At 43.8% G+C, this 25,428-nt stretch overlaps 1 protein-coding gene across 2 annotated transcripts in view; it reads left to right on the top strand.

Annotated features, from left to right (window-relative positions):
- The window catches only part of xylb (xylulokinase homolog (H. influenzae)), a 71,086-nt gene that overhangs the window by 43,797 nt on the left and 1,861 nt on the right, over nt 1–25,428 (top strand). For both annotated transcript variants that reach the window (XM_079806379.1, XM_079806380.1), the window contains one exon: nt 15,825–15,919. In XM_079806379.1, the coding sequence (XP_079662505.1) occupies nt 15,825–15,919 (95 nt within the window). The remainder of the gene's footprint in view (nt 1–15,824; nt 15,920–25,428) is intronic.

Below are 25,428 nucleotides of genomic sequence, written 5' to 3' on the forward strand. Positions count from 1 at the left end.
CCAGATCATTGAGTTCAGGTGTTCATCACTTCATGGCCACAGGTAACTCAAGCTCTAGGCCTGCAGACGCTTCTACACACATCAGTGAGAGAATGGGCCGCTCTCAGGAGTGTGTGTGTGTGTGTGTGTGTGTGTGTTCGCTTCTACACACATCAGTGAGAGAATGGGCCTGTGGGATATTCTGTGCGCAGTGGGATGGTTGGAACTCAACTGGCCTAATTCTTCGGCTAGAAAGAACTGCAGCTAATCCAGAATGAACTTTGATGATAGTTTATTCAGTCATCCAATTGCAAGGCATACACAAGTTTGCGTGGATACATAAATGTGGTTTTCTGTGAGAGAACAAATAAGGATCGTAAATATACATGATAAGGACATGACACAAGATACACAGTTAAGAACTGTATAACTACACTTATAAGTTGAATTTGTATAATGTAACTGTGAACGAGAGCTTATTGCACCATATATAGGCGCTAAATGCAGCTGCATTAAAAGGAGCGGAGCTGCCGCTGCTGCTGCTAACAAGCGGTGTCGGGTTACAAAAGTGTGTGCGCGTTAGCACTGCCCTGCGCTCTGTATAACAATGTAAATATGCCGATCAGACCTGATACATATTTCCATCAACATATTACAAACAAATATTTTCTATCAACGAATAAACATTGTTAATAACAAAATAACTAACTGATTATTCACATAGGTGAGCATTACGCTATATGTTGACACAAAATACTTCTGAGGTGAAATCAACTGAATTACACGATGACACACTCTGATACACGTCTACAATGACAATAAATATTATTACTTACGGAGTTATTAACGCACAGCAATACCACACAAGGAAAAACAGACTTTTGAGGAATAAACAAGCCAGGAAAACTCCGTATAACTCCGTTACTGGACGCTGCTGAGATGAAAACTCTCTGCGCATGCACCAGACAAGTCCGAACAAGTTGACGAGCACATGCGCAAGGCAGGGAATTTTGCACAGCCGCCCCACAAATTTACGTAGGAAATTTGTAAGTCCCCAAAATGCCACAAAAAGTCCACTACTAGTGCTGCAAACTAATCTTTAGGCATTTCAGGCAATACAATGAGTTTAGCAACCGGGCGGACATAGATATTCCCTTTAATGTCTACTTCCACGGCTCTTATTGCACCATCGTCACTTGGTAGGACTCTGGTTACCTTACCGACTGGCCATTGGGCTCTGGGAAGTTGAAAGTCTGCAATCAACACAACCTGATCGACGGCTAGGTTTTGTGTGATGTTCTGCCACTTCTGTCGAAGCTGAAGACTGGGTAGGTAGTTCCTGAGGAACTGGGTCCAGAAGTGATCAGCGATCACTTGGCTGTGTCTGTAGCGTCGCCGTCCAAGTAGATTGCTGGGTCCATACACAGCCTGAGGTAGGGAAGCGTCCTGCCGCCCCATAAGCAGCAAATTGGGGGTAATAGGATCCGGATCCGCTATATCAGATGATACGTACCTCAGGGGTTTCGAATTTAGGATGCCTTCCACTTCGATCAACACTGTGGTAAGGACTTCCTCAGAGACAGTATGATCTTTCAGAACAACTTGGAGCGCAGCCTTGACAGATTTAATTTCCCTCTCCCATACTCCTCCGAAGTGCGGTGCGTGAGGTGGGTTGAAATGAAAGGAGATTTTTTGTTTGGCTAGTTGCTCTTGGAGAGATGGTTCCATTTCAGCGAAGGCTTCAGAGAGCTCACGCTCTCCACCCCTGAAGTTGGTTCCTCTGTCGCAGATGATCTCAAAGGGCTTTCCTCTCCTAGCTATGAAGCGTCTGAGGGCTAGTAAAAAGGAATCGGCATCCATGCTGCATAACAAGTCGATATGTACGCATCTTGTAGTGAGACATTTAAATATTATGCCCCATCTCTTCTCTTGCCTTCTGCCAATTTTGATTACATATGGACCAAAACAATCAACTCCTGTTGACCAGAATGGAGGCTGGTTAATCCTCAGACGGGAAGCAGGCAGGTCTGCCATTTTAGGTACAGTGGGCTTGCCACGCCATTTCCTACACTCAGCACATTGTCTCTGGTGCTTTTTGACCACCTGGCGGCCTCTGAGAACCCAATAGGTTCGTCTTAACTCTGCGAAAACTCTTTCAGGACCTGCGTGCATCAAGCGGTTATCAAAGTCTTGGATTAACAGTTTTGTTATGGGGTGTTCTGGTGCCAGCACGATAGGGTGAAGTGTATCCTCTGATAGTGTTGCAGCTTTGCGTAATCTACCACCCACTCGAATCAGATCAAGTTGAGGGTCCAAAGTTGGAGCAAGGGAATGCAATCGACTGGTTGAATGCACAGATTTATTGACGTTAAGGGCATGCACTTCATCAGGAAAACTTTCCATCTGTGCACGTCTGAGTACAGCCGTTTCAGTCTCTATGCGTTCTGTCGCCGACATAGGGGGTGCTGCCGCCCCATGAAGGGACTGATAGGTGGTCATGATGAGGTCATCCCATGAGTTGCAGTTATCTACATTAGGTGAAGAGGCATGACTGATTGAGATATTACCACAGAATGAGGATTTACGGAGTTCTTCTGAATCTTCAACTGGCACTGAAGGGTGGTTTGGCCAGTGGTCTGAAGATTGTTGCAGAAATGCTGGACCTTGCTTCCATCTGCAGGGATGGGACAGATATGTGAGTGTCTTACCGCGAGTGATATCGTCGGCAGGATTGTTATCTGAGTCCACGTATTTCCAGTTCTCATACCCAACGAGTTCTTGAATTTCTGCAATTCGCGTGCCAACGAACACTTTGTAATTGCATGACTCAGACTGTATCCAGTGGAGAACAGTGGTTGAATCGGACCACATTACTGTCTGCCTGATATTAAGTGTAAGCTCTGTGCTCAGTGTTTTAGCAAGCTGAGCTCCTGACAATGCTGCACAGAGCTCCAGGCGTGGCATGGAGAGTTGCTTCTTGGGTGCCACCCGTGACCTCGCCATGATGAATGCAACTTGGATATCATCAGCCGTTTCCACCCGTAGATAAGCTACAGAGCCATATGCCTTCTCCGAAGCATCACAGAAGACATGCATATCAATAATGGACATGGTGTTGTTGCATGCAGGTGTGTAACACCTGGGCAGTGTTATTCTCTGTAGGTTAGGCAGCTCTTCTTCCCATGTGTGCCATTCTGAGAAGATGTCAGCAGGCAGAGGTTCATCCCAACCTCCAACCCTCTTCCAAAGTGTCTGCACCAGGATTTTGGCCCTTGTGGTGAAAGGGATGATGTATCCGAGTGGGTCATACTGGCTTGCAAGGATGCGATAGACACTTCTCATTGAGGTTTCCCCAATTGTTGACACAGGCCTGTGCTTATAGCCTAAAGTGTCCTGGGAACAGTGCCACACGAGGCCGAGGGTTGACTCTTGCGGATCAATTTTGTTTGCTGAGAGCCACAGCTCGCAGCCTACAGATTTGGCTTCAGAGGGTAGATGTGCAATCACATCGGGAACATTGCTAGCCCACTGCCTTATGTCGAAGCCACCAGCAGCTAATACTGCTCTAATTTTGTCGATGAGTTTCTTAGCCTGATGCTGAGACTGAAGAGACTGTAAGCAATTGTCCACATAGAAAGACTGCTGAACGGACTCAACTACATCTTCATTGCCTTCACTGTTGTCCCTGACATGTCTCTGGAGAGCATAAGTAGCGCAGCATGGACTACAGGTGGTCCCAAATGGTAACACTCGCCATTCATAGATGTCTGGGCTACGATCTCTTTCCATGTCTCTCCAGAGAAAGCGGAGCAGGGGCTGGTCTTCCGGTAACAGTCTGATCTGGTGAAACATGGCCCGTATGTCTCCACTTATGGCAACGGCATACTCTCTGAACCTGAGCAGGACTCCCAACAGTGGTGGACCAAGAGTGGGACCAGGTAGTAGATTGTCATTCAGGTTCATTTGATTGTAGGTGAATGAACAATTAAAGACGACCCGGGCTTTGTCATTGTGGAGCACAATGTGGTGAGGAACGTACCATGAATCACTGGAATTGGCTTCTGGGTTGTTTATTCGTACCGCATAACCTGCCTCCTCAAGTTTGTGTATTTCTTTGTTGTACACGTTTGCCAGGTCAGGGTTCTTTACAAGGCGACGTTCTGTGGCTCTTAAAAGAGCCATGACAGCGTTGGGTGTTGCCTGGAGTTTAGCCGCATCTCGTTTATGAAGTAGTGGGGTAGCATAACGTGTTGTACCATCAACTGTAACACGTACCGATTTCTCCTCCAACATGGCAAGTGCAGATTTATCTTGCCTGGAGCGGACTACTTCTTTCTCATTTCTCTGTGGCAGTATGTCAAGCTGCCACAACCGCTCCACATGTTGACGTAAATCTTGCATCGGAGAAAGGAATGTGGTGTGGAGGCATACGCTTACGTTTGAGGGCTGCTGGAGAAAGGTTGTTGGTCCTTGAACTGTCCAGCCAAGAAGTGTGTGTACCGCTATAGGACTACCAAGCGGTCCCATACGGATGGGGCAGTTTGGTGTGATCAACTGTGGATAATCTGATCCTATGAGTAGCAAAGGCTGCACTTTACTGAACGCTAACAAGGGAATGGCCCTGAGGTGTCCATATCTCCTCTTAAGTGCGTCCGCGGGACATGACTGCTCAGCAAGGTTGAGATCTGCGGCTGTGAATGCGTTCCGAATCTGGTGTTTAACGCTTAGGTGTGAAAGAGCAGATACCTCAAAGGAGACTGTGGTTCCTCTTAGTTGAACAAGGTCTTGTCTTATTGTTCGAAGAGTCAAGTTTTCCTCAGATCCTTTCAAGCCCAGCTGCCTGACTGCTGCTGGCAAGATGATCGTTCTTTCAGACCCATCGTCCAACACAGCATGGGTGTCCAGGAACCTTTTACCACTGCGAAGTCTTACCGGGACAACTTTCAGCATCACTCTGCCTGAATGACTGGCCTGATCCAAGTAAACCTGAGAAGTGGTTGTGCTCACTGTGAGAATGCTTTGGTTTTCTGCCTTGACCGCAACTTCATGCAGAACGGGCAGGTGGAGTCCTCCACAGGTAGAGCAAGTTTTCTTGAGCGTGCAGCTGTCTTGTTCGTGACCTCGTCCACACCTCCAGCATTTCTTGTGTTCTTTAATCCAGCTTCCTCTTTGTGTGTGGTTCAACTTGCAAAAGGCTGCACAAGCATTGAGATAATGTTCATGGTTGTTACAGAAGGGACAAAAGGGCTTGAAGCGCTCCCGCTTTTTGGCTATAACTGCTATTTTAGTGTCGGTGAGGGAGCTGGAGGCCAAATTAACAGCTTTAGGTTGTTCACTGCCTGTGAGGATTGTAGCTACCCTGGCTTTGGGATGAGAAAGAGGTTTCTGCTCTCGCCGGAAGGATTCTGTAGGCACTGGCCCTGTTACCCGCCTAGATATTTGAATGGCCTGAGCCTTCCTCTCCAGCCACTCTGCAAATTCTGGCAATGTGTAAGTCCTGGAACTGCCACTCACAATGATGTGATGGTTGAGACAGTACTCTATGAATGAGTCTCTATAGCTGCCAGGCAGTTTGGTCAGTAGAGTGTCAACGTGGGAGCCACATTGCAGTTCGTATCTAGAGGGCCCATCCATTGTGTTCAACATTCCCACCAGTGTATTAACAGCTGCAGCAAAGTCCTCAAATCCTTGCGCATCACCCGGTCGAATAACTGGTGCATTGAGGATGGCTCTCAGCTCGCTCTGAATTAACTGTCTTGGTTGACCGTATCTCTGTTCGAGAGCCTGCATGGCACTGGTGTAGGGAAATGGGCTGTTGACATACCTTTTAGCTACCTGGTAAGCGGCAGGCAGATGTAGATGATCCAAGAGCACTTGATATTTATAGTCCTCTGTTAGATGTCTGTGTGGGCCAAGGATGCTGTCCAGTCCCTTCTTAAGCATAAGGAAATCACTCTCTTTCCCTGAGGAGAAGACTGCCAGCTTTGGTTTGGGTATGCCATATGAGGACGCAATGGCCATTTCCATCAGTCCAGGTGCCACAGGGTTGACGGGATAATAATACTGTGGTGGTGGTCCAGGCCAAGGAGGTAGAGGCTGAGGTAGTGGTTGATAAGGTCGTTGAGGATGCATCACTGGTTGCGCTGGTACAGGCTGAACTGGAGCTGGCACCGTCTGCTGGTAATGTGGCTGCAGTGAGGCTGGCGCAGTTTGCAGAGCAGCTGACTGACGTCGGGGTTGCACATAAGTGTGCGCAGGCGGTACAGCAGCTGATTGATGTGGTGGCTGTATGCGGGCCGGTGCAGGCTGCACTGGAGTCGGCCGATGCTGTGGCTGTACCTGAGGATAGGCAGGCTGAACAGGCGGAGCAGCTGTGGGGGGCCATGAGTCTGATCGTCGGAGTTCTGTAAATGGTCTCTGAGACTGTGGCCCTGGCAGGGAACATACACGACCTATATTAGGTGGCTGCATGATTGGTTCCGGCTGCATAGAGGGCTCTTGGTAAAGTGTCTCCTCATATTGTGGGGATGATGCTACAGTCACAGAGGGTTCTAATCCATTGTTACTGAGTTCAACATGAGGAAGACTCTGGTAGTGTCCGTAAGCAGGAGATCTAGAGGCAAAAGATGCCTGTCTAGCACTGTCCATTCTAATTTGAAGCTCTCTCATCTCACTGCTTAAATCTCTCCACCGAGCTTCTAAGTGATGCAGCTTCCCACGTTCAAAGTCTCTGGCCGCTGGAGCAGGAGTAATATAGCCCCTATAAGGATCCTGGCTTGCATGATATATTCCTTCAGCGACCTCTGCTGGTGATGAATGAACATTGCGCGGAGGTGGATAATCAAGCACATAATCCTCCAAGTAGGTGGGCACCCGCCGGGTACGACTTGGACGAGGATCTGGCTCTTGTCCTCCCTCAAAGAAGTCTCTGGATGTAGCCATAGCGCAGCTGATGTCCCGAATCCGGCTCGAAGGACCAATTTGTGGGATATTCTGTGCGCAGTGGGATGGTTGGAACTCAACTGGCCTAATTCTTCGGCTAGAAAGAACTGCAGCTAATCCAGAATGAACTTTGATGATAGTTTATTCAGTCATCCAATTGCAAGGCATACACAAGTTTGCGTGGATACATAAATGTGGTTTTCTGTGAGAGAACAAATAAGGATCGTAAATATACATGATAAGGACATGACACAAGATACACAGTTAAGAACTGTATAACTACACTTATAAGTTAAATTTGTATAATGTAACTGTGAACGAGAGCTTATTGCACCATATATAGGCGCTAAATGCAGCTGCATTAAAAGGAGCGGAGCTGCCGCTGCTGCTGCTAACAAGCGGTGTCGGGTTACAAAAGTGTGTGCGCGTTAGCACTGCCCTGCGCTCTGTATAACAATGTAAATATGCCGATCAGACCTGATACATATTTCCATCAACATATTACAAACAAATATTTTCTATCAACGAATAAACATTGTTAATAACAAAATAACTAACTGATTATTCACATAGGTGAGCATTACGCTATATGTTGACACAAAATACTTCTGAGGTGAAATCAACTGAATTACACGATGACACACTCTGATACACGTCTACAATGACAATAAATATTATTACTTACGGAGTTATTAACGCACAGCAATACCACACAAGGAAAAACAGACTTTTGAGGAATAAACAAGCCAGGAAAACTCCGTATAACTCCGTTACTGGACGCTGCTGAGATGAAAACTCTCTGCGCATGCACCAGACAAGTCCGAACAAGTTGACGAGCACATGCGCAAGGCAGGGAATTTTGCACAGGCCGCTCTCAGGAGTGTGTGTGTGTGTGTGTGTGTTCGCTTCTACACACATCAGTGAGAGAATGGGCCGCTCTCAGGAGTGTGTGTGTGTGTGTGTGTGTGTGTGTGTGTGTGTGTGTGTGTGTTTGCTTCTACACACATCAGTGAGAGAATGGGCCGCTCTCAGGAGTGTGTGTGTGTGTGTGTGTGTGTGTGTGTGTGTGTGTGTGTGTGTGTGTGTGTGTGTGTGTGTGTGTGTGTGTGTGTGTGTGTGTTCGCTTCTACACACATCAGTGAGAGAATGGGCCGCTCTCAGGAGTGTGTGTGTGTGTGTGTGTGTGTGTGTGTGTGTGTGTGTTCGCTTCTACACACATCAGTGAGAGAATGGGCCGCTCTCAGGAGTGTGTGTGTGTGTGTGTGTGTGTGTGTTCGCTTCTACACACATCAGTGAGAGAATGGGCCGCTCTCAGGAGTGTGTGTGTGTGTGTGTGTGTGTGTGTGTGTGTGTGTGTGTGTGTGTGTGTGTGTGTGTGTGTGTGTGTGTGTGTGTGTGTGTGTGTGTGTGTGTGTGTGTGTGTGTGTGTGTGTGTGTGTGTGTGTGTGTGTGTGTGTGTGTGTGTGTGTGTGTGTGTGTGTGTGTGTGTGTGTGTGTGTGTGTGTGTGTGTGTTCGCTTCTACACACATCAGTGAGAGAATGGGCCGCTCTCAGGAGCTCAGAGAACTCAAGCGTGGAGCCGTGATCGGTGGACACCTGTGCAATAAGTCCAAATATTATACTAAATATTCCACACTCAACTGTTAGTGGTGTTATAACAGAGTGGAAGCGATTGGGAACAACAGCAACTCAATCACAGAGCGGGGTCAGCACATGCTGAGGGTCACAGAGCGGGGTCAGCACATGCTGAGGGTCACAGAGCGGGGTCAGCGCATGCTGAGGGTCACAGAGCGGGGTCAGCGCATGCTGAGGGTCACAGAGCGGGGTCAGCGCATGCTGAGGGTCACAGAGCGGGGTCAGCACATGCTGAGGGTCACAGAGCGGGGTCAGCACATGCTGAGGGTCGCAGAGCGGGGTCAGCGCATGCTGAGGGTCACAGAGCGGGGTCAGCACATGCTGAGGGTCACAGAGCAGGGTCAGCACATGCTGAGGGTCACAGAGCAGGGTCAGCACATGCTGAGGGTCACAGAGCGGGGTCAGCGCATGCTGAGGGTCACAGAGCGGGGTCAGCGCATGCTGAGGGTCACAGAGTGGGGTCAGCGCATTCTGAGGGTCACAGAGCGGGGTCAGCGCATGCTGAGGGTCACAGAGCGGGGTCAGCGCATGCTGAGGGTCACAGAGCGGGGTCAGCACATGCTGAGGGTCACAGAGCGGGGTCAGCGCATGCTGAGGGTCACAGAGCGGGGTCAGCGCATGCTGAGGGTCACAGAGTGGGGTCAGCGCATTCTGAGGGTCACAGAGCGGGGTCAGCGCATGCTGAGGGTCACAGAAGTCGCCAACTTTCTGCAGAGTCAATCGCTCCAGACCTCCAAACTCCTGTGGCCTTCAGATGAGCTCAAGAACAGTGTGCAGAGCTTCGGGGAATGGGTTTCTATGGCCGAGCAGCTCATCCAAGCCTTACATCACCAAAGCGTGGGATGCAGTGGGGTAAAGCGTGCCGCCACTGGACTCTAGAGCAGTGGAGACGTGTTCTCTGGATTGACCAATCACACTTCTCTGTCTGGCAATCCATGGACGAGTCTGGGTTTGGTGGTTCCCAGGAGAACGAGACTTGCCTGACTGCATTGTGCCAAGTGTAAAGTTTGGTGGAGGGAGGATTATGGGGTGGGGTTGTTTTTTCAAGGGTTCCCTTAGTTTCAGTGAAAGGAACTCCCAAGACATTTTGGACAATTTCATGCTCCCAACTTTGTGGGAACAGTTTTGGGACGGTCCCTTCCTGTCCCAACATGACTGACCAGTGCACAAAGCGCCTCCATAAAGACATGATGAGGAGTTTGGTGTGGAGGAACTTGAGTCCTGACCTCATCCCAATAGAACAGCTTTGGGATGAATTAGAGCGGAGACTGAGAGCCAGGCCTTCTCATCCAACATCAGTGCCTGACCTCTAGAAGAATCCCCATAAACACACTCCTAAACCTGGAGGAAAGCCTGAAGAGCTGAAGCTGTTAGAGGTGGTGGCCGACTCCATATTAAACCCCACAGATGAAGAATGGGAAGTTCATGTAAAGGCAGGCGTCACAAAACTTTTGGCAGTATAGTGTATAAAAACACAGTAATGCTTGCCAGTTGATGTATATTAATGCATGCTCATTTCAGTGAATAATGACTCAAATGTAGTGAAATGTCAGTTGAGCAGTGCTTGTGTGTGAACGCATGATTGTTTGATTCTGTATTATGGCAGATCCTCTGCACTTTACAGAAGCAAAATGTGTCGAACATTAAAAAAGGTCTGATCTAGTCTGAAATGCTGTCTCCTCTCAGACGTGCCGACACACAAATGTTTGCCTGTGTCTTTTTTTATCAGGATGAGAGTGATTGAGTTCATGACGGATGTGTTCTGAATCTGTTTCCCAAACTCTATTAGATTATGATCCATTAGACGGATTAATCATGCGTCGGCCTCATTATTCCGCAGAACATCTTGTCGCGAGCCAGTCATAAAGAAACGAAGCCCCGAGCAATGAATGTGACGATCAGTCGTAACTGAAGGCCGTAATTACGCTGGTCTTCTGACACCAGCCCACCGGATGGACAGCGGCCCGCGCTCACGTCAACGCAAGTCCATTTTCATTACATCTGCCGCTTGATTTTAATCGCTTGTCATGATTTATTTATTACGCTGCTGGCCGTTAGAGCTGCTCCAGTGATAACAGAGTTTCTGCTGCGTTTGCTTGAACAGGAGAACAAACCAGGACGTCTGTAACACCTGGAGAGAGCCATTAGCATTCCCATTAGTGTGACTGGCATAATATTAATCTGAGTACTCAGCCTGCATGCTCAAATCCTTACTGATGATGAGCCACAGGAGCTATTTACAGTGAGGAAAAGAAGTATTTGAACACACTGCTATTTTGCAAGTTCTCCCACTTAGAAATCATGGAGGGGTCTGAAATTGTCATCGTAGGTGCATGTCCACTGTGAGAGACATAATCTAAAAAAAGCTGCAAATAAGTATTTGAACACCTGAGAAAATCAATGTTAATATTTGGTACAGTAGCCTTTGTTTGCAATTACAGAGGTCAAATGTTTCCTGTAGTTTTTCAGCAGGTTTGCACTGCAGGAGGGATTTTGTCCCACTCCTCCACACAGATCTTCTCTAGATCAGTCAGGTTTCTGGCCTGAGTTTGAGCTCCTCCAAAGATTCTCTATTGGGTTTAGGTCAGAACCTTGATCTGCTTCTTACAGAGCCACTCCTTGGTTCTCCTGGCTGTGCTTCGGGTCATTGTCATGTTGGAAGACCCAGCCTCAACCCATCTTCAATGCTCTAACTGGGGGAAGGAGGTTGTTCCCCAAAATCTCACAATACATGGCCCCGGTCATCCTCTCCTTAATACAGTGCAGTCGCCCTGTCCCATGTGCAGAAAAACACCCCCACAGCATGATGCTGCCACCCCCATGCTTCACAGTAGGGATGGTGTTCTTGGGATGGTACTCATCATTCTTCTTCCTCCAAACACGTTTAGTGGAATTATGAGCAAAATGTTCTATTTTGTTCTCATCTGACCACATGACTTTCTCCCATGACTCCTCGGATCATCCAAATGGTCATTGGCAAACTTAAGACGGGCCTGGACATGTGCTGGTTTAAGCAGGGGAACCTTCCGTGCCATGCATGATTTCAAACCATGACGTCTTAGTGTATTACCAACAGTAACCTTGGAAACGGTGGTCCCAGCTCTTCTCAGGTCATTGACCAGCTCCTCCGTGTAGGTCTGGGCTGATTTCTCACCTTAGGATCATTGAGACCCTGAGGTGAGATCTTGCATGGAGCCCCAGTCCGAGGGAGATTGACAGTCATGTTTAGCTTCTTCCATTTTCTAATGATTGCTCCAACAGTGGACCTTTTTTCACCAAGCTGCTTGGCAATTTCCCTGTAGCCCTTTCCAGTCTTGTGGAGGTGTTAGGGCTGTAACGATTTGACCAAAAATAAAAACCTCGATTATTTGAACGTTTGACCTCGATTACGATTAATGAACGATTATTTTTCTTTTTTCTTTTGCCCTCATATTAAGGTTTTTGAGTAAGTTCACTGATAAGGTTTTTACTGTAAATATTTTATACTATTAAAGGTGGAATTGTGCATTGTGATTTTAAAATACTTGAAGGAAACAGTTCACTTTCAGCAGTTATTGTCCATGGGGCAGATTTCTGTTTGTTGTACATCAGATACAGATAAATTAACACAGTAGGCCTACAATACATTTATTTGAATGCATTAATGTGAGAGTGATAGTGTGTGTGAATTACTCATACCGTCTCCATTCATTATGAAGCTGTGGTTTGTAGGCTACTTACTTCAAAGGTATTAAAATATATGTCTATAACGGTTGAGTTTCTGCGCTACTCTCTGCGCGCTTCTGTCTGAGTGCTCGTTTGTCACAATATATCAGGCATTAGTTCAACATAATACACATCTGATGGTCGAAAACTGGCAGGGCTTAAACCACATACAAATGACAAGCTTTGTGAGGACGCAGGTGAAAGAGGTCTGCCTTCAGGGCGCGCGCGGTTGGTTGATTGGTTGGTGGGTTGGTTGGTGTTTTTTTTTTTATTTGTTGGTGGGTTGGTTGGTTGATCGGTTGATTGGTGGGTTGGTTGGTGGGTTGGTTGATTGGTTGGTGGGTTGGTTGGTTGGTGGGTGGGTTGGTTGGTTGTATTGGTTGGTGGGTTTGTGGGTGGTTGGTTGGTGGGTGGGTTGGTTGGTTGGTTGGTTGATTGGGCTTGCACGCGCCGTCTGTGTGTGTGTGTGTGTGTGTGTGTGTGTATGTCAGCGCGCAGGCTATAAGAACAGCAATTAACTGACCTGGATAAACTGTGTAAAACATGCAGTTACTATAGTGATTCTGGGCATCTATAAACACAGATAACTGCTCCTGCATCTCTGTGTGTGTCTGCAAACTGCACTTGATGTTACTGACGGGGCGGAGTCACGTGACTAAAACCGAAATAACTGACATGGGAAAAATACGTTGGTTAGAGGTTCTGAATGTCGGTTTCGGTTATTTTTCGATTAATCGTATAGCCCTAGGAGGTGTACAATTTTGTCTCTAGTGTCTTTGGACAGCTCTTTGGTCTTGGCCATGTTAGTAGTTGGATTCTTACTGATTGTATGGGGTGGACAGGTGTCTTTATGCAGCTAACGACCTCAAACAGGTGCATCTAATTTAGGATAATAAATGGAGTGGAGGTGGACATTTTAAAGGCAGACTAACAGGTCTTTGAGGGTCAGAATTCTAGCTGATAGACAGGTGTTCAAATACTTATTTGCAACTGTATCATACAAATAAATAGTTAAAAAATCATTCATTGTGGTTTCTGGATTGGTGGGTTGGTTGGTTGGTTGATTGGTTGGTGGGTGGGTTGGTTGTCGGGTTGGTTGGTGTTTTTTTTATTTGTTGGTGGGTGGGTTGATTGGTGGGTTGGTTGGTTGGTTGGTTGGTTGGTTGGTTGATTGATTGATTGGTTGGTTGGTTGGTGGGTGGGTGGTTGGGTGGGTTGGTTGATTGGTTGGTGGGTTTGTGGGTGGTTGGTTGGTTGATTGGTGGGTTGGTTGGTGGGCTTTTTTGGATTTGTTGGTGGGTTGGTTGGTTGGTGGGTGGGTTGATTGGTGGGTTGGTTGGTTGGTTGATTGGTTGGTTGATGGGTGGGTTGGTTGTCGGGTTGGTTGGTGTTTTTTTTATTTGTTGGTTGGTTGGTTGGTTGGTTGATTGATTGGTTGGTTGGTGGGTGGGTGGGTGTGTTGGTTGGTTGGTTGATTGGTTGGTTGGTTGGTTGGTTGGTTGGTTGATTGGTGGGTTGGTTGGTGGGTTTTTTTATTTGTTGGTGGGTTGGTTGGTGGGTGGATTGATTGGTGGTTTGGTTGGTTGATTGGTTGGTGGTGGGTGTGTGGGTTGGTTGGTTGGTTGGTGGGTTGGTTGGTTGGTGGGTTGGTGGGTGGGTGGGGTTGGCTGGTTGGTGGGTTGGTTGGTGGGTGGATTGATTGGTGGGTTGGTTGGTTGATTGGTTGGTGGTGGGTGTGTGGGTTGGTTGGTTGGTTGGTGGGTTGGTTGGTTGGTGGGTTGATTGGTTGGTGGGTTGGTGTGTTGGCTGGTTGGTTGGTTGGTTGATTGATTGATTGATTGATTGATTGATTGATTGATTGATTGATTGATTGATTGATTGATTGATTTTGATTTAAATGCATTTTTGATTTAAATGCATTTAAAATGTAACTAAGTACCTTTTAAATGCATTTAAATTTACTTAAATGTATTGATTTATTGATTGATTGTTTGCTTTCTTGCCTGCATTTATTTGCTTAAATGCATTTCCATGAATTTGTTTAAATGCATTTAAATTTAAGTTGTATATATATATATATATTTAATTATAGAGTATCATAAATCTTTCTGACATATGAAACTCAAATGCCACTGCGACTCTTTGTGTAATCTGGACTACAGTGACCATCGAGTGGACGTCCAGCGTCTCAGACGCAACGGCTGCGAGCAGAAAGAGAAACTTTGCTGTAGTTGCTGTAGAGCCTCATTAGTCTTTCACACGAGATGAAGCAACTTCTGAAAAAGCGTAACACGCTGTGGCATCCTTTAACACACTGACCGCCCGTCGCTGTGTGAGTGTGAGCTCATGCCTATTATGTCGATAGAGCCGTCCACTCCGACGAAAGGTCAGCCATGCCAGAGCGAGGCTTTGTAAGCCGTGCTGGTACCTTATTTTGAGTCTGCTTTGCTTTTGTCTATGATTTAATAAGGCAAAGCAACGCTGGCCTCTAATATCACATGACATCAGATGGTCTCCTGTGGATACGTTGCACTGCTTCCTCTCGTAAGGAAATTGCTCGGTTCGATAATCCTTTCAAATGAACTCGCAGTATCTTCTCATGCCGGCCTTCAGTGGCTGCTTCTCATTATTCTGCTGCTTTTCAATGCCCTAATGCATGTGAGACGCTGTATTTCACTGTGTAGTGAAGACATCAGATGAGTATCACTGTTGTCTGAAAGATTACTTCTCAGAATAAGCATTTAAAATCATCAAGCAACTGATACTCTACCCTTTAAAGGGTTAGTTCACCCAAAAATGAAAATTCTGTCATTAATTACTTACCCTCATGTCGTTGGACACCCGTCAGACCTCCGTTCATCTTCGGAACAAAAATGAAGATATTTTAGTGTAAATCTGATGCTCTGAAAGGCCTCCATTGGCTCAATGGCACGGTTCACTCTCAAGACCCTTAAAAGGTACTAAAGACGTCGTTACAAAGTCCATCTCGCTACAGTGGTTCTACAATAACTTTATGGAGTGACGATTCAGCAGTTTGGATCGCCAAAGTCACGTGATTTCAGCAGTTTGACACGCAATCCGAATCATGATTCGACTCACTGATTTATAACGCTTCAAACCGCTGAATCGACTCACTGATTCATAACGCTTCGAAGCTTCATGATGCCATGTTTTGAAATCGTCATCACTATATAAGTCGTTATTTAGGGTTTTTTTGCGCACAAAAACTATTCTCGTCACTCCATAAAGTTATTGTAGAACCACAGTAGTGAGATGGACTTTGTAACGACGTCTTTAGTGCCTTTTAAGGGTCTTTAGAGTGTAAAGTGCCATTGAGCCAATGGAGGCCTTTCAGAGCCATCAGATTTACACTAAAATATCTTCATTTGTGTCTGAAGATGAACGGAGGTCTGACGGGTGTCCAACGACATGAGGATAAGTAATTAATGACAGAATTTTCATTTTTGGGTGAACTAACCCTTTAACTCTATGAAACGCATAAAAAAACACAATATGTATGTTCAGTGACAGTGAATAAACCTGAGCGTCATGTGTTCCTCCAGGTCTGGTGGCAGAAACGGGAGCATCTTTCACCGAGACGCTCAGAAGCGCTCCGGATCCGCAGCTGGCCGTCAAACCCAAACCGGGAGCTCAGGAGGTACAAACACCGGCTCAATCTGACATGAGGATTTATTCTCTTCAACATCACTCACACAGCAGTGTTTTCATCGCTGTCATAAGCTTCATACTCTGCCATTTGTGAACTGATTCAAATATATAGCAGTGAAAGAATGAAACAAAAACACAATTTAAAATCCTTTCTTAGGTTTTTAAAGAGCACCTATCATGGAATTTTGAAATTGACCTTTCATGTAGTGTGTAACATAGATCTAAGTGAACAAAAACATCCTGCAAAGTTTGAAATATGACAGTGCACCGTATATATAGTTATTTTCTTTCAAAAGTAAGAGTCGAGTCATTTTTAAGAATCGTTAGAAGACCGAAGCTTTTTCTCTGACTAGATGACGTCAACTTGTCAAGTTATTTGAATACGATAAGCCCACTTATTATGCTCCAAGACGCCAGTGAAAACTAGAAAACATCATGGAGACGAGACGCCAGTGAAAACTAGAAAACATCATGGCCACGAGACGCCAGTGAAAACTAGAAAACATCATGGAGACGAGACGCCAGTGAAAACTAGAAAACATCATGGCCACGAGACGCCAGTGACAACTAGAAAACATCATGACCACGAGACGCCAGTGAAAACTAGAAAACATCATGGCCACGAGACGCCAGTGAAAACTAGAAAACATCATGGCGACGAGACGCCAGTGAAAACTACAAAACATCATGGAGACGAGACGCCAGTGAAAACTACAAAACATCATGGCCACGAGATGCCAGTGAAAACTACAAAACATCATGGCCACGAGACGCCAGTGAAAACTAGAAAACATCATGGCCACGAGACGCCAGTGAAAACTACAAAACATCATGGCGACGAGACGCCAGTGAAAACTAGAAAACATCATGGAGACGAGACGCCAGTGAAAACTAGAAAACATCATGGCCACGAGACGCCAGTGAAAACTAGAAAACATCATGGCCACGAGACGCCAGTGAAAACTAGAAAACATCATGGAGACGAGACGCCAGTGAAAACTAGAAAACATCATGGCCACGAGACGCCAGTGAAAACTAGAAAACATCATGGAGACGAGACGCCAGTGAAAACTAGAAAACATCATGGCCACGAGACGCCAGTGAAAACTAGAAAACATCATGGCCACGAGATGCCAGTGAAAACTACAAAACATCATGGCGACGAGACGCCAGTGAAAACTAGAAAACATCATGGCCACGAGACGCCAGTGAAAACTAGAAAACATCATGGAGACGAGACGCCAGTGAAAACTAGAAAACATCATGGCCACGAGACGCCAGTGAAAACTAGAAAACATCATGGCGACGAGACGCCAGTGAAAACTAGAAAACATCATGGCCACGAGACGCCAGTGAAAACTAGAAAACATCATGGAGACGAGACGCCAGTGAAAACTAGAAAACATCATGGCCACGAGACGCCAGTGAAAACTACAAAACATCATGGCCACGAGACGCCAGTGAAAACTAGAAAACATCATGGAGACGAGACGCCAGTGAAAACTACAAAACATCATGGCCACGAGACGCCAGTGAAAACTAGAAAACATCATGGCCACGAGACGCCAGTGAAAACTAGAAAACATCATGGAGACGAGACGCCAGTGAAAACTAGAAAACATCATGGCCACGAGACGCCAGTGAAAACTACAAAACATCATGGCCACGAGACGCCAGTGAAAACTACAAAACATCATGGCCACGAGACGCCAGTGAAAACTACAAAACATCATGGCCACGAGACGCCAGTGAAAACTACAAAACATCATGGCCACGAGACGCCAGTGAAAACTAGAAAACATCATGGAGACGAGACGCCAGTGAAAACTACAAAACATCATGGCGACGAGACGCCAGTGAAAACTAGAAAACATCATGGAGACGAGACGCCAGTGAAAACTAGAAAACATCATGGAGACGAGACGCCAGTGAAAACTAGAAAGCATCATGGCCACGAGACGCCAGTGAAAACTACAAAACATCATGGAGACGAGACGCCAGTGAAAACTAGAAAACATCATGGCGACGAGACGCCAGTGAAAACTACAAAACATCATGGCCACGAGACGCCAGTGAAAACTAGAAAACATCATGGCCACGAGACGCCAGTGAAAACTACAAAACATCATGGCCACGAGACGCCAGTGAAAACTACAAAACATCATGACCACGAGACGCCAGTGAACACTAGAAAACATCATGGCCACGAGACGCCAGTGAAAACTACAAAACATCATGGCCACGAGACGCCAGTGAAAACTACAAAACATCATGGAGACGAGACGCTGTGTTCTGAAGTGCGACTCAAAAGCAAACTTTTGTCATCTGCCCAAGGATGAGCATTTGAAGACTAAGTGGCTTGAAGACAAACCATACATCGTCGTGATTGTGTGTTTATTAGTCTTCAAATGTCTCTATTTGCATGTTTCATGATCTCAGGAAGCTTTTGGACTTCTATTATGGCACATGGTATCTTCTTCGTCTGTCTGTACCGTATGTGGACTACATGTGCACAGAGCGCCCTCCGGCTGCCAGGATGAGCTGAAAACAACACATAAGAGACTCGATCACTCATGATTAGGTGAGGAAGTATTGAATAAAAAATACTCCTCTGTTTAGAAATTTGACACAGACATATGAGAATCTATCAATATTTCTCCTCATCTGCACACTTTTGAACTAAAAGCCCTGAGGGATGTTGATTTGTCGCGAGTCTTCGTGAGGAGAATAGAGGAGTTTTTTTATGAATGAGATCAGCTGAGGCTCATATTACAATCTAACGGTACCGACGCGGTTTTCATATTCATAACTCCTGACACATATTAACAAATTACTCTCACTATAAGACTTTGATGGGCGTTCCGTTTCGGAAAATATCTGCACAGACTATACCAATCACAACTGACTGGGTCATCGGACCAATCACCGCAGATTAGCGTCACGTAAAGGCGAGGTTTTGAAAAGTGAATCACTAAAGGAATCATTTGAGAATCGCTGTCAAAACAGGTAAAAATAAATGCATATTATAAGAAAACTAAAGTCTTTTTTGTCATTGCATGCATGCAAAACTGTTGTTGGGGACTTCTAAAACAATATTTGGAACATTTTAAATGCCATGATAGGTGCTCTTTAACATATAATAGCTGGAAAATGTGCAGCTAGCTTCATCACTGCACGTTCACATTTTACAGCAAATACAGTTTATGAAGGAATAGCTGATAAATTCATAAACACTTTGCTGTAAAACAATGGCTTATCATGATTTATTTATGATTCATGGCTCTTTCTAACAAAGACTATCACAAAACAGTCTCAGTTTGGACTGAATCTCACAGCGGTGATGTTATTGCTCTTATCATCACCTCTTTTCAAGGTAAATCCGTTTCTAAATCGCTTAGTTTTTCTGTGATGTATTGTAATATTTGGAAGTCTGCAAATCAGTTATTTTCAACTCCTTTAAAAAAAATTAAGAATGTCAGTGAAATAAAGGAATCACTGAATCATTTTTAATGTTTATTACGTTTTGATTTAGTTGCATTAAGGTGTTTATTGTAATGTTAATGTTTTAATTCAGTTTGTTGCAGCCGATGATGCATAGTTATCAGAACCAAAATATATAATTGGTCATTAAACAATACTAAAATTCATTTAGTCGTTGACTCGAGATCGGGACCAGTGTTTTTCCGCGTATTTAGGCTACTTTAACACTGTGGATTTACCCCCCAAACCGCAATTGGGCTAGTTTTGGACTCGTTTAAAGCAGCATTTGGGCGGGTTTTGTTGTGAAAACCTGGCAACCCTGAGCAATTCAGTTCAGGTATTGATTCAGCGAAAAGATTTGACTCAAAGGAATAATTCGTTCATGAATCGGATATGGATAATAGATTAAACACGTAAATTAAAGATCCATATTCTGCTCTTTTACAGTCTTGATTGTGTTTTTGGCTCTACTAGAGCAGGTTTTCTAGCCTGGATGCCAGCCGAATTTAGCCCCGCCCACAAAATTTTTTGCTCGGGCAATTCGGTCTGGACTCGCTCCATAGAGGAGTAATTATGCCCGAACAGAAACTGTTCGGACCAATGAAATTGTCAGGGCGGGCTTTAGACGATGATGGACAGATGATCAACAGTAGCGTAATCATCCACGTCATCGAAGGCTCTTGGGTTGAATTTGCTCTTATCCTAAACGGAGAACTTGTTCGTATATGCGTTCACCTTCACTATTTCTCTCAGAAACGATGATCGTGTTGGTAAGTACTCTGTGTATCCTTAAATTATTTTATTACTGGCAAAGATCGTTTACACTCATCTTTTTCTTGTAACGTTACTTAATCCAGCGTGCGTGCAGACAGGGTTGCCAAGTGTTTTTGCAATGTCGCGCACAATTGCTACTCAAAACTATAGCCCAAAACTATAACTTTCCGGGGGGTTCTCCGGAAAAAAATGGCGTTTGGTTGGCAAAATATGTTATTTTGGCAAGGTTGCCTGCTAAAATTCGCATTCCTGGGTTTATATAATCACATAATTGGGGTCGCTACAACCCGCGGACATGGAGAAAAACACGGACTTGGCAACACAGTGCAGTTGAGTTCTGTTGACATTTGACAACTAACGTTACGCGTCGCTCCGTTGCTCTGATTGGTTGTGGGTCTATCCAATTGAGGTCTTTCCTGGCTCGGTTGAAACACGCCCCATAATCAAAGCTCAATGGAGCGGTACCAGACTCATATTCTGACTAGAATTGAGTATGGCCACGGCAGGCTACAGGTTTTCCTGCTTGAATGTTAATTATTTCCTCGTATTCTCCATTGTTGCGGCTCCTCTCTTCCTATTCTGTCAGCAACGCTCTGTTTACTTCCTGTCTCTATGAAGCCCCTCCTTCTGAAATGCACGCTGTGCTCTGATTGGATGGCTGGAGCAGTGTATTGTGATTGGGCAAGTGCTTCCAGCATATTTGGGGAAATGTTCTTCCCCTTACCATAACACACCACGTACTAACTCAACCAGGCCCCGCCCCTTTATTCTGCATATTAATTATTTAAATGAGGAATGTTGTGATGTGTTGGTTCCTGGAAGAAAACTCAAGGCACTGATATGGAGAAGAGTGATTTTCCTGCTCAAACAGCTTCAACAGGAGCTCTTTAAGTCCACGTGTATGGGGTAATGAGAGCGGCTTGTTATTGTTGAGTCCCGACTCTTGTAGGAGATTCAGCTCTGACTGATTTTAGTGAAACTGCAGTCATTCTGACCTTTTCCCGCTTCGTCTCTCCTGCGTTTCTACCCGCTGAACTCCGCTTTATGAGTCACTGCGTCTTCATTAAAAGCTTCTTCCCATTTGGAGAGACGGATTGTGCAGGAAATGCCACGCCAGCCTCTGCCCATTCAGCAGGGTCAGGCCGGGACGAGCCGACTTTACACAAGGCCTGTTTCATTGAGCGCTGGATCATCTCCAGCTTTACAGACACAGGTAGAGCTGATGAACCTGCAGGAGGAACACAACACACTCATACCTCACCGATGCATTCATGATCCTGAACACTGAAGTCAACAATAGCAATTATTGAAGTTTACTCTATTTCAAAGCTTTTCTCCTGATGCCTGACAGAAATGAGTATGGATTCATTCTCCTGTATGAATGCATTTCAATTTATTTATCGAATGGGTGTACATTTATTCATTTATTTTATATTTGAAGTGCATTTCAATTTATTTTGTTTATGCATTTATATTTATTTATTTATTAAAATCATGGAAATGTATTTGTTTAAATGTATTTAAATATTAGTTATTTATTGCATTTCAGTTTATTTATTGAATGCATATACATTTATTAATTTAATTTAAAATGTAATTTGTTGAAATGCATTTAAATGTATTAAATATTTTATATATATATATATATATTTATTGCATTTAAATGTATTTATTGAATGTGTGTACATTTATACATTTATTTAATTACATTTTTGAAGCGCAATAAATGTATTTGTTTAAGTGTATTTATTAAAATGTATTTAAGTGCATTTAAAAAATATATATTTATAGATTTATTGCTTTTACATTTATTTATTGAAATCATGTAAATTTATTTTTAAATGCATTTAAATTTATTGAAATATATATATATATATTTAAATAAATTTAAATGCATTTAAAAATTAATTTACATGATTTCAATAAATCAATGTAAATGCAGTTAAATATATATATATATATATATAGTAGGGCTCTCAAAAGATTAATCGCGATTAATCGCATCCAAAATAAAAGTTTGTGTTTACATAATATATGTGTGTACTCTGTTAATTATTATTTTTATATAAATACACACACATTCATGTATATATTTAAGAAATATTTGCATGTATATACTGTATATACATTTATATAATCTATAATATATATAAATATAAATGTTTTATATATAAAAATAAAAAAAAAATCTTAAATATTATACATGCTTGTGTGTGTATTTATATTTAAATAATAATTAACAGAGTACACACACATATATTATGTAAACACAAACTTTTATTTTGGATGCGATTAATCGTGATTAATCTTTTGACAGCCCTAATATATATATATAATGCATTTAAATGTATTTATTTAATTTCACTTAAAGTAATTTGCTGAAATGCATTTAAATGTATTATTTATATATGTATTTATTTTAAGATATTTATAGTTATTTCAATTACTGTATTATATTATTCAAGTAATTATATTGTAATTATATTATTCAAGTAATTTTTATTATAATTATATTATTTAAATTAATTATTCTATGTAATATGAGAGAAAGTTAGAATATGTTGCATATGTACAATGCACTTTTGATATATATCTGGATATTAATATGTACAAGTATGATTTGTTATGATGAACTGTTTATATTATATTTAGTATTTTGGTGGTCCAGTTTGTGTGTCAGACGCGTTTGACGACCTTCCCGATTACAGCAAAAGATTGACAGCTCCATTTAGCGAAAGAAAAATTGAACAAAAATTCCCATCATGCTCTCTGAATGAGGTGGCAAGGTAACGCTCACACTTAAGCCTCATTACTATGCACGAGCTTGGCTTTGACGGCTCAACAGGAAACAGTTTTTCTTCTGAGTGCTGTTGCTGAAGGTTGAATATGTAGTTTGCGTTAGAGACTTTCTCCTGCAGAACACAATGTTCCTCATAATTGACTTTTTATGTCAAATTTTACTGTAGTATGTCATTACGGCCGGCCTGTCAGTTCTGATCAGTGGGAACGAGAGGAATCAATCACGCCGCGTTACTGTTCATTGTGTTTTTATGTGCGGAAACGTGTGTGTGTGTGTGTGTGTGTGTGACAGTTCCTGCCCTAGAGGAGGCAGAAATAGATGAAGTCAGTCTGCTGGGGAGGCTCATACGGGAAACTTGCTTTGAGGAATAATAATGCGTTTAAAAAAGAAGCTGCAGTTGCGTTTACTTGTTAATCTGTGAGACAAAGACTGATGTGTCCTGAGCGTCGCACGTCTGCATCTGTCAACAGAAGAGATTTACAAGATCTGTCCTGAGTGGATTCTTAGTTTCGGCTAGTTTTAACCAAGCGGCTCCTCCCGCAGTTTCTCTTGAAGCCGATACAGAAGTGAGTTAAACTGCAGTTCATGGACTGGCCACTAGAGACAGACTCCAGAAGGAGCAGAATCTCATTGAGCTCATGTTAAAATGCTCAACTTTACAGCAGAAGAACACATGTTTACAGTCTGGGACACATTGTGCTTTTGGTCTATACGGCTAATTTTGCCCTTCATGACGACTGTGAGGGGTGAATGTTTTTATAACTCATTCGTTTACATTATATTAAGCCTTAAAGTTCTGCATAATTAAGGGCGTGGCCACTTTGAGTGACAGGTGGATTGTCGTTTGTCTGCTGTCTGTTAGTCATCACCTCAGCTCCGCCCACGTCCCGCATCTTTGCCCATTGTCTGTTATCATAGAGTGATGCGCTGCCAAGATGGCGACGGCCAACTCGACCCGACTTTACGCTTCAAAACTGCTCTTCAGATCCTACGGGTGACGTCACGTTATATTTTTTTACAGTCTATGGTTTTTACTCGATGCCCATCACAACACATACAGTACTGCTCAAAAGTTTGGGGTCTGTACACATTTTTTTTATGTTTTTGAAAGAAAACTAAGGCTGCATTTATTACAGTAAAAATCAGTCAAATGCAGTAAAAATGGGAAATATTTTTACACTTTAAATCAGCCGGTTTCTATGTGAATATATAGTAAATTGTAATGTGCATGGCGTTAAACGTTGGCGATAAACTCGTCCCGGTGTGAACAGGCCTTTGCCGTCATTATGTTAATGCGCCCACCCGCTACACACGACGTGATTGGCCTGACTAGACTTTAGTTTTTCCAGCTCAAACGCTAACAAAGAGTTGCTAGACGACCCTGACTGCAAATTAGATTTATATGTGTCTAGATTTCTAGGCTACATGATCCTTCACAAATCATTCTGATATGATTTTTTCCGGGTTCTTTGATGATAGAAAGTTCAGCGTTTATTTGAAATGAAATCTTTTGTAGCATTTTTAAATGTATCGACTGTCAGCTTTCTAGATAAAAGTATTAATAAAAGTCTTCCTGAGCGCAAAGTGTTTTAGTCCCCGTCTGCACATATATAAAGTGCTGAAAGAAAACTGCTGTTGTTTATTAAGACTAAGTGTGTTATAGAAACGCTGATTCTGGGCTGTAACCTTTTGAGGTTTCGCTGACTCAGTAATATTGTGTGTGTCGGTGTGTGTGTGTGTGTGTGTGTGTGTGTGTGTGTTGCTCTTGCATCAACCCTCTGTGTTTGCACTTTAATTGTCCTGTGCTCATGATACCACGTCACGCAGTGGTATTAATGCAGTTGAGCTGTGGTATTAAAGGGTTAGTTCACCCAAAAATGAAAATTCTGTCATTAATTACTTCCCCTCATGTGGTTGGACACCCGTCAGACCTCCGTTCATCTTCAGACACAAATGAAGATATTTTAGTGTAAATCTGATGCTCTGAAATGCCTCCATTGGCTCAATGGCACGGTTCACTCTCAAGACCCTTAAAAGGCACTAAAGACGTCGTTACAATTTTGTTACAGATTTACACTAAAATATCTTCATTTCTGTTCTGAAGATGAACGGAGGTCTGACGGGTGTCCAACGACATGAGGGTAAGTAATTAATGACAGAATTTTCATTTTTGGGTGAACTAACCCTTTAATGCAGTTGACATGTCACGCCGTGGATGAGCTGCTGTTTCCGCCGCACAAAATCAATGCATCATGTCAAGGGCCGGAAAGCAGTTTTCCGAGGGATAAAAACGTGATTGAGGCGGTCTAACAAACCCGTCCTGACCCGCTGTCATCTGATGTATTCATAAACCCTAATGATTGTTTTATTCCCAGTCGCTGCACGTGTCTAGTATTGATCCGAGTGCACTCTTTAGTGAGATCTAAAGGCACTGTAGAGGGAGT

Source organism: Gobio gobio (genome assembly GCF_949357685.1).
Source record: "Gobio gobio genome assembly, chromosome: 23".
Lineage (NCBI taxonomy): Eukaryota > Metazoa > Chordata > Actinopteri > Cypriniformes > Gobionidae > Gobio > Gobio gobio.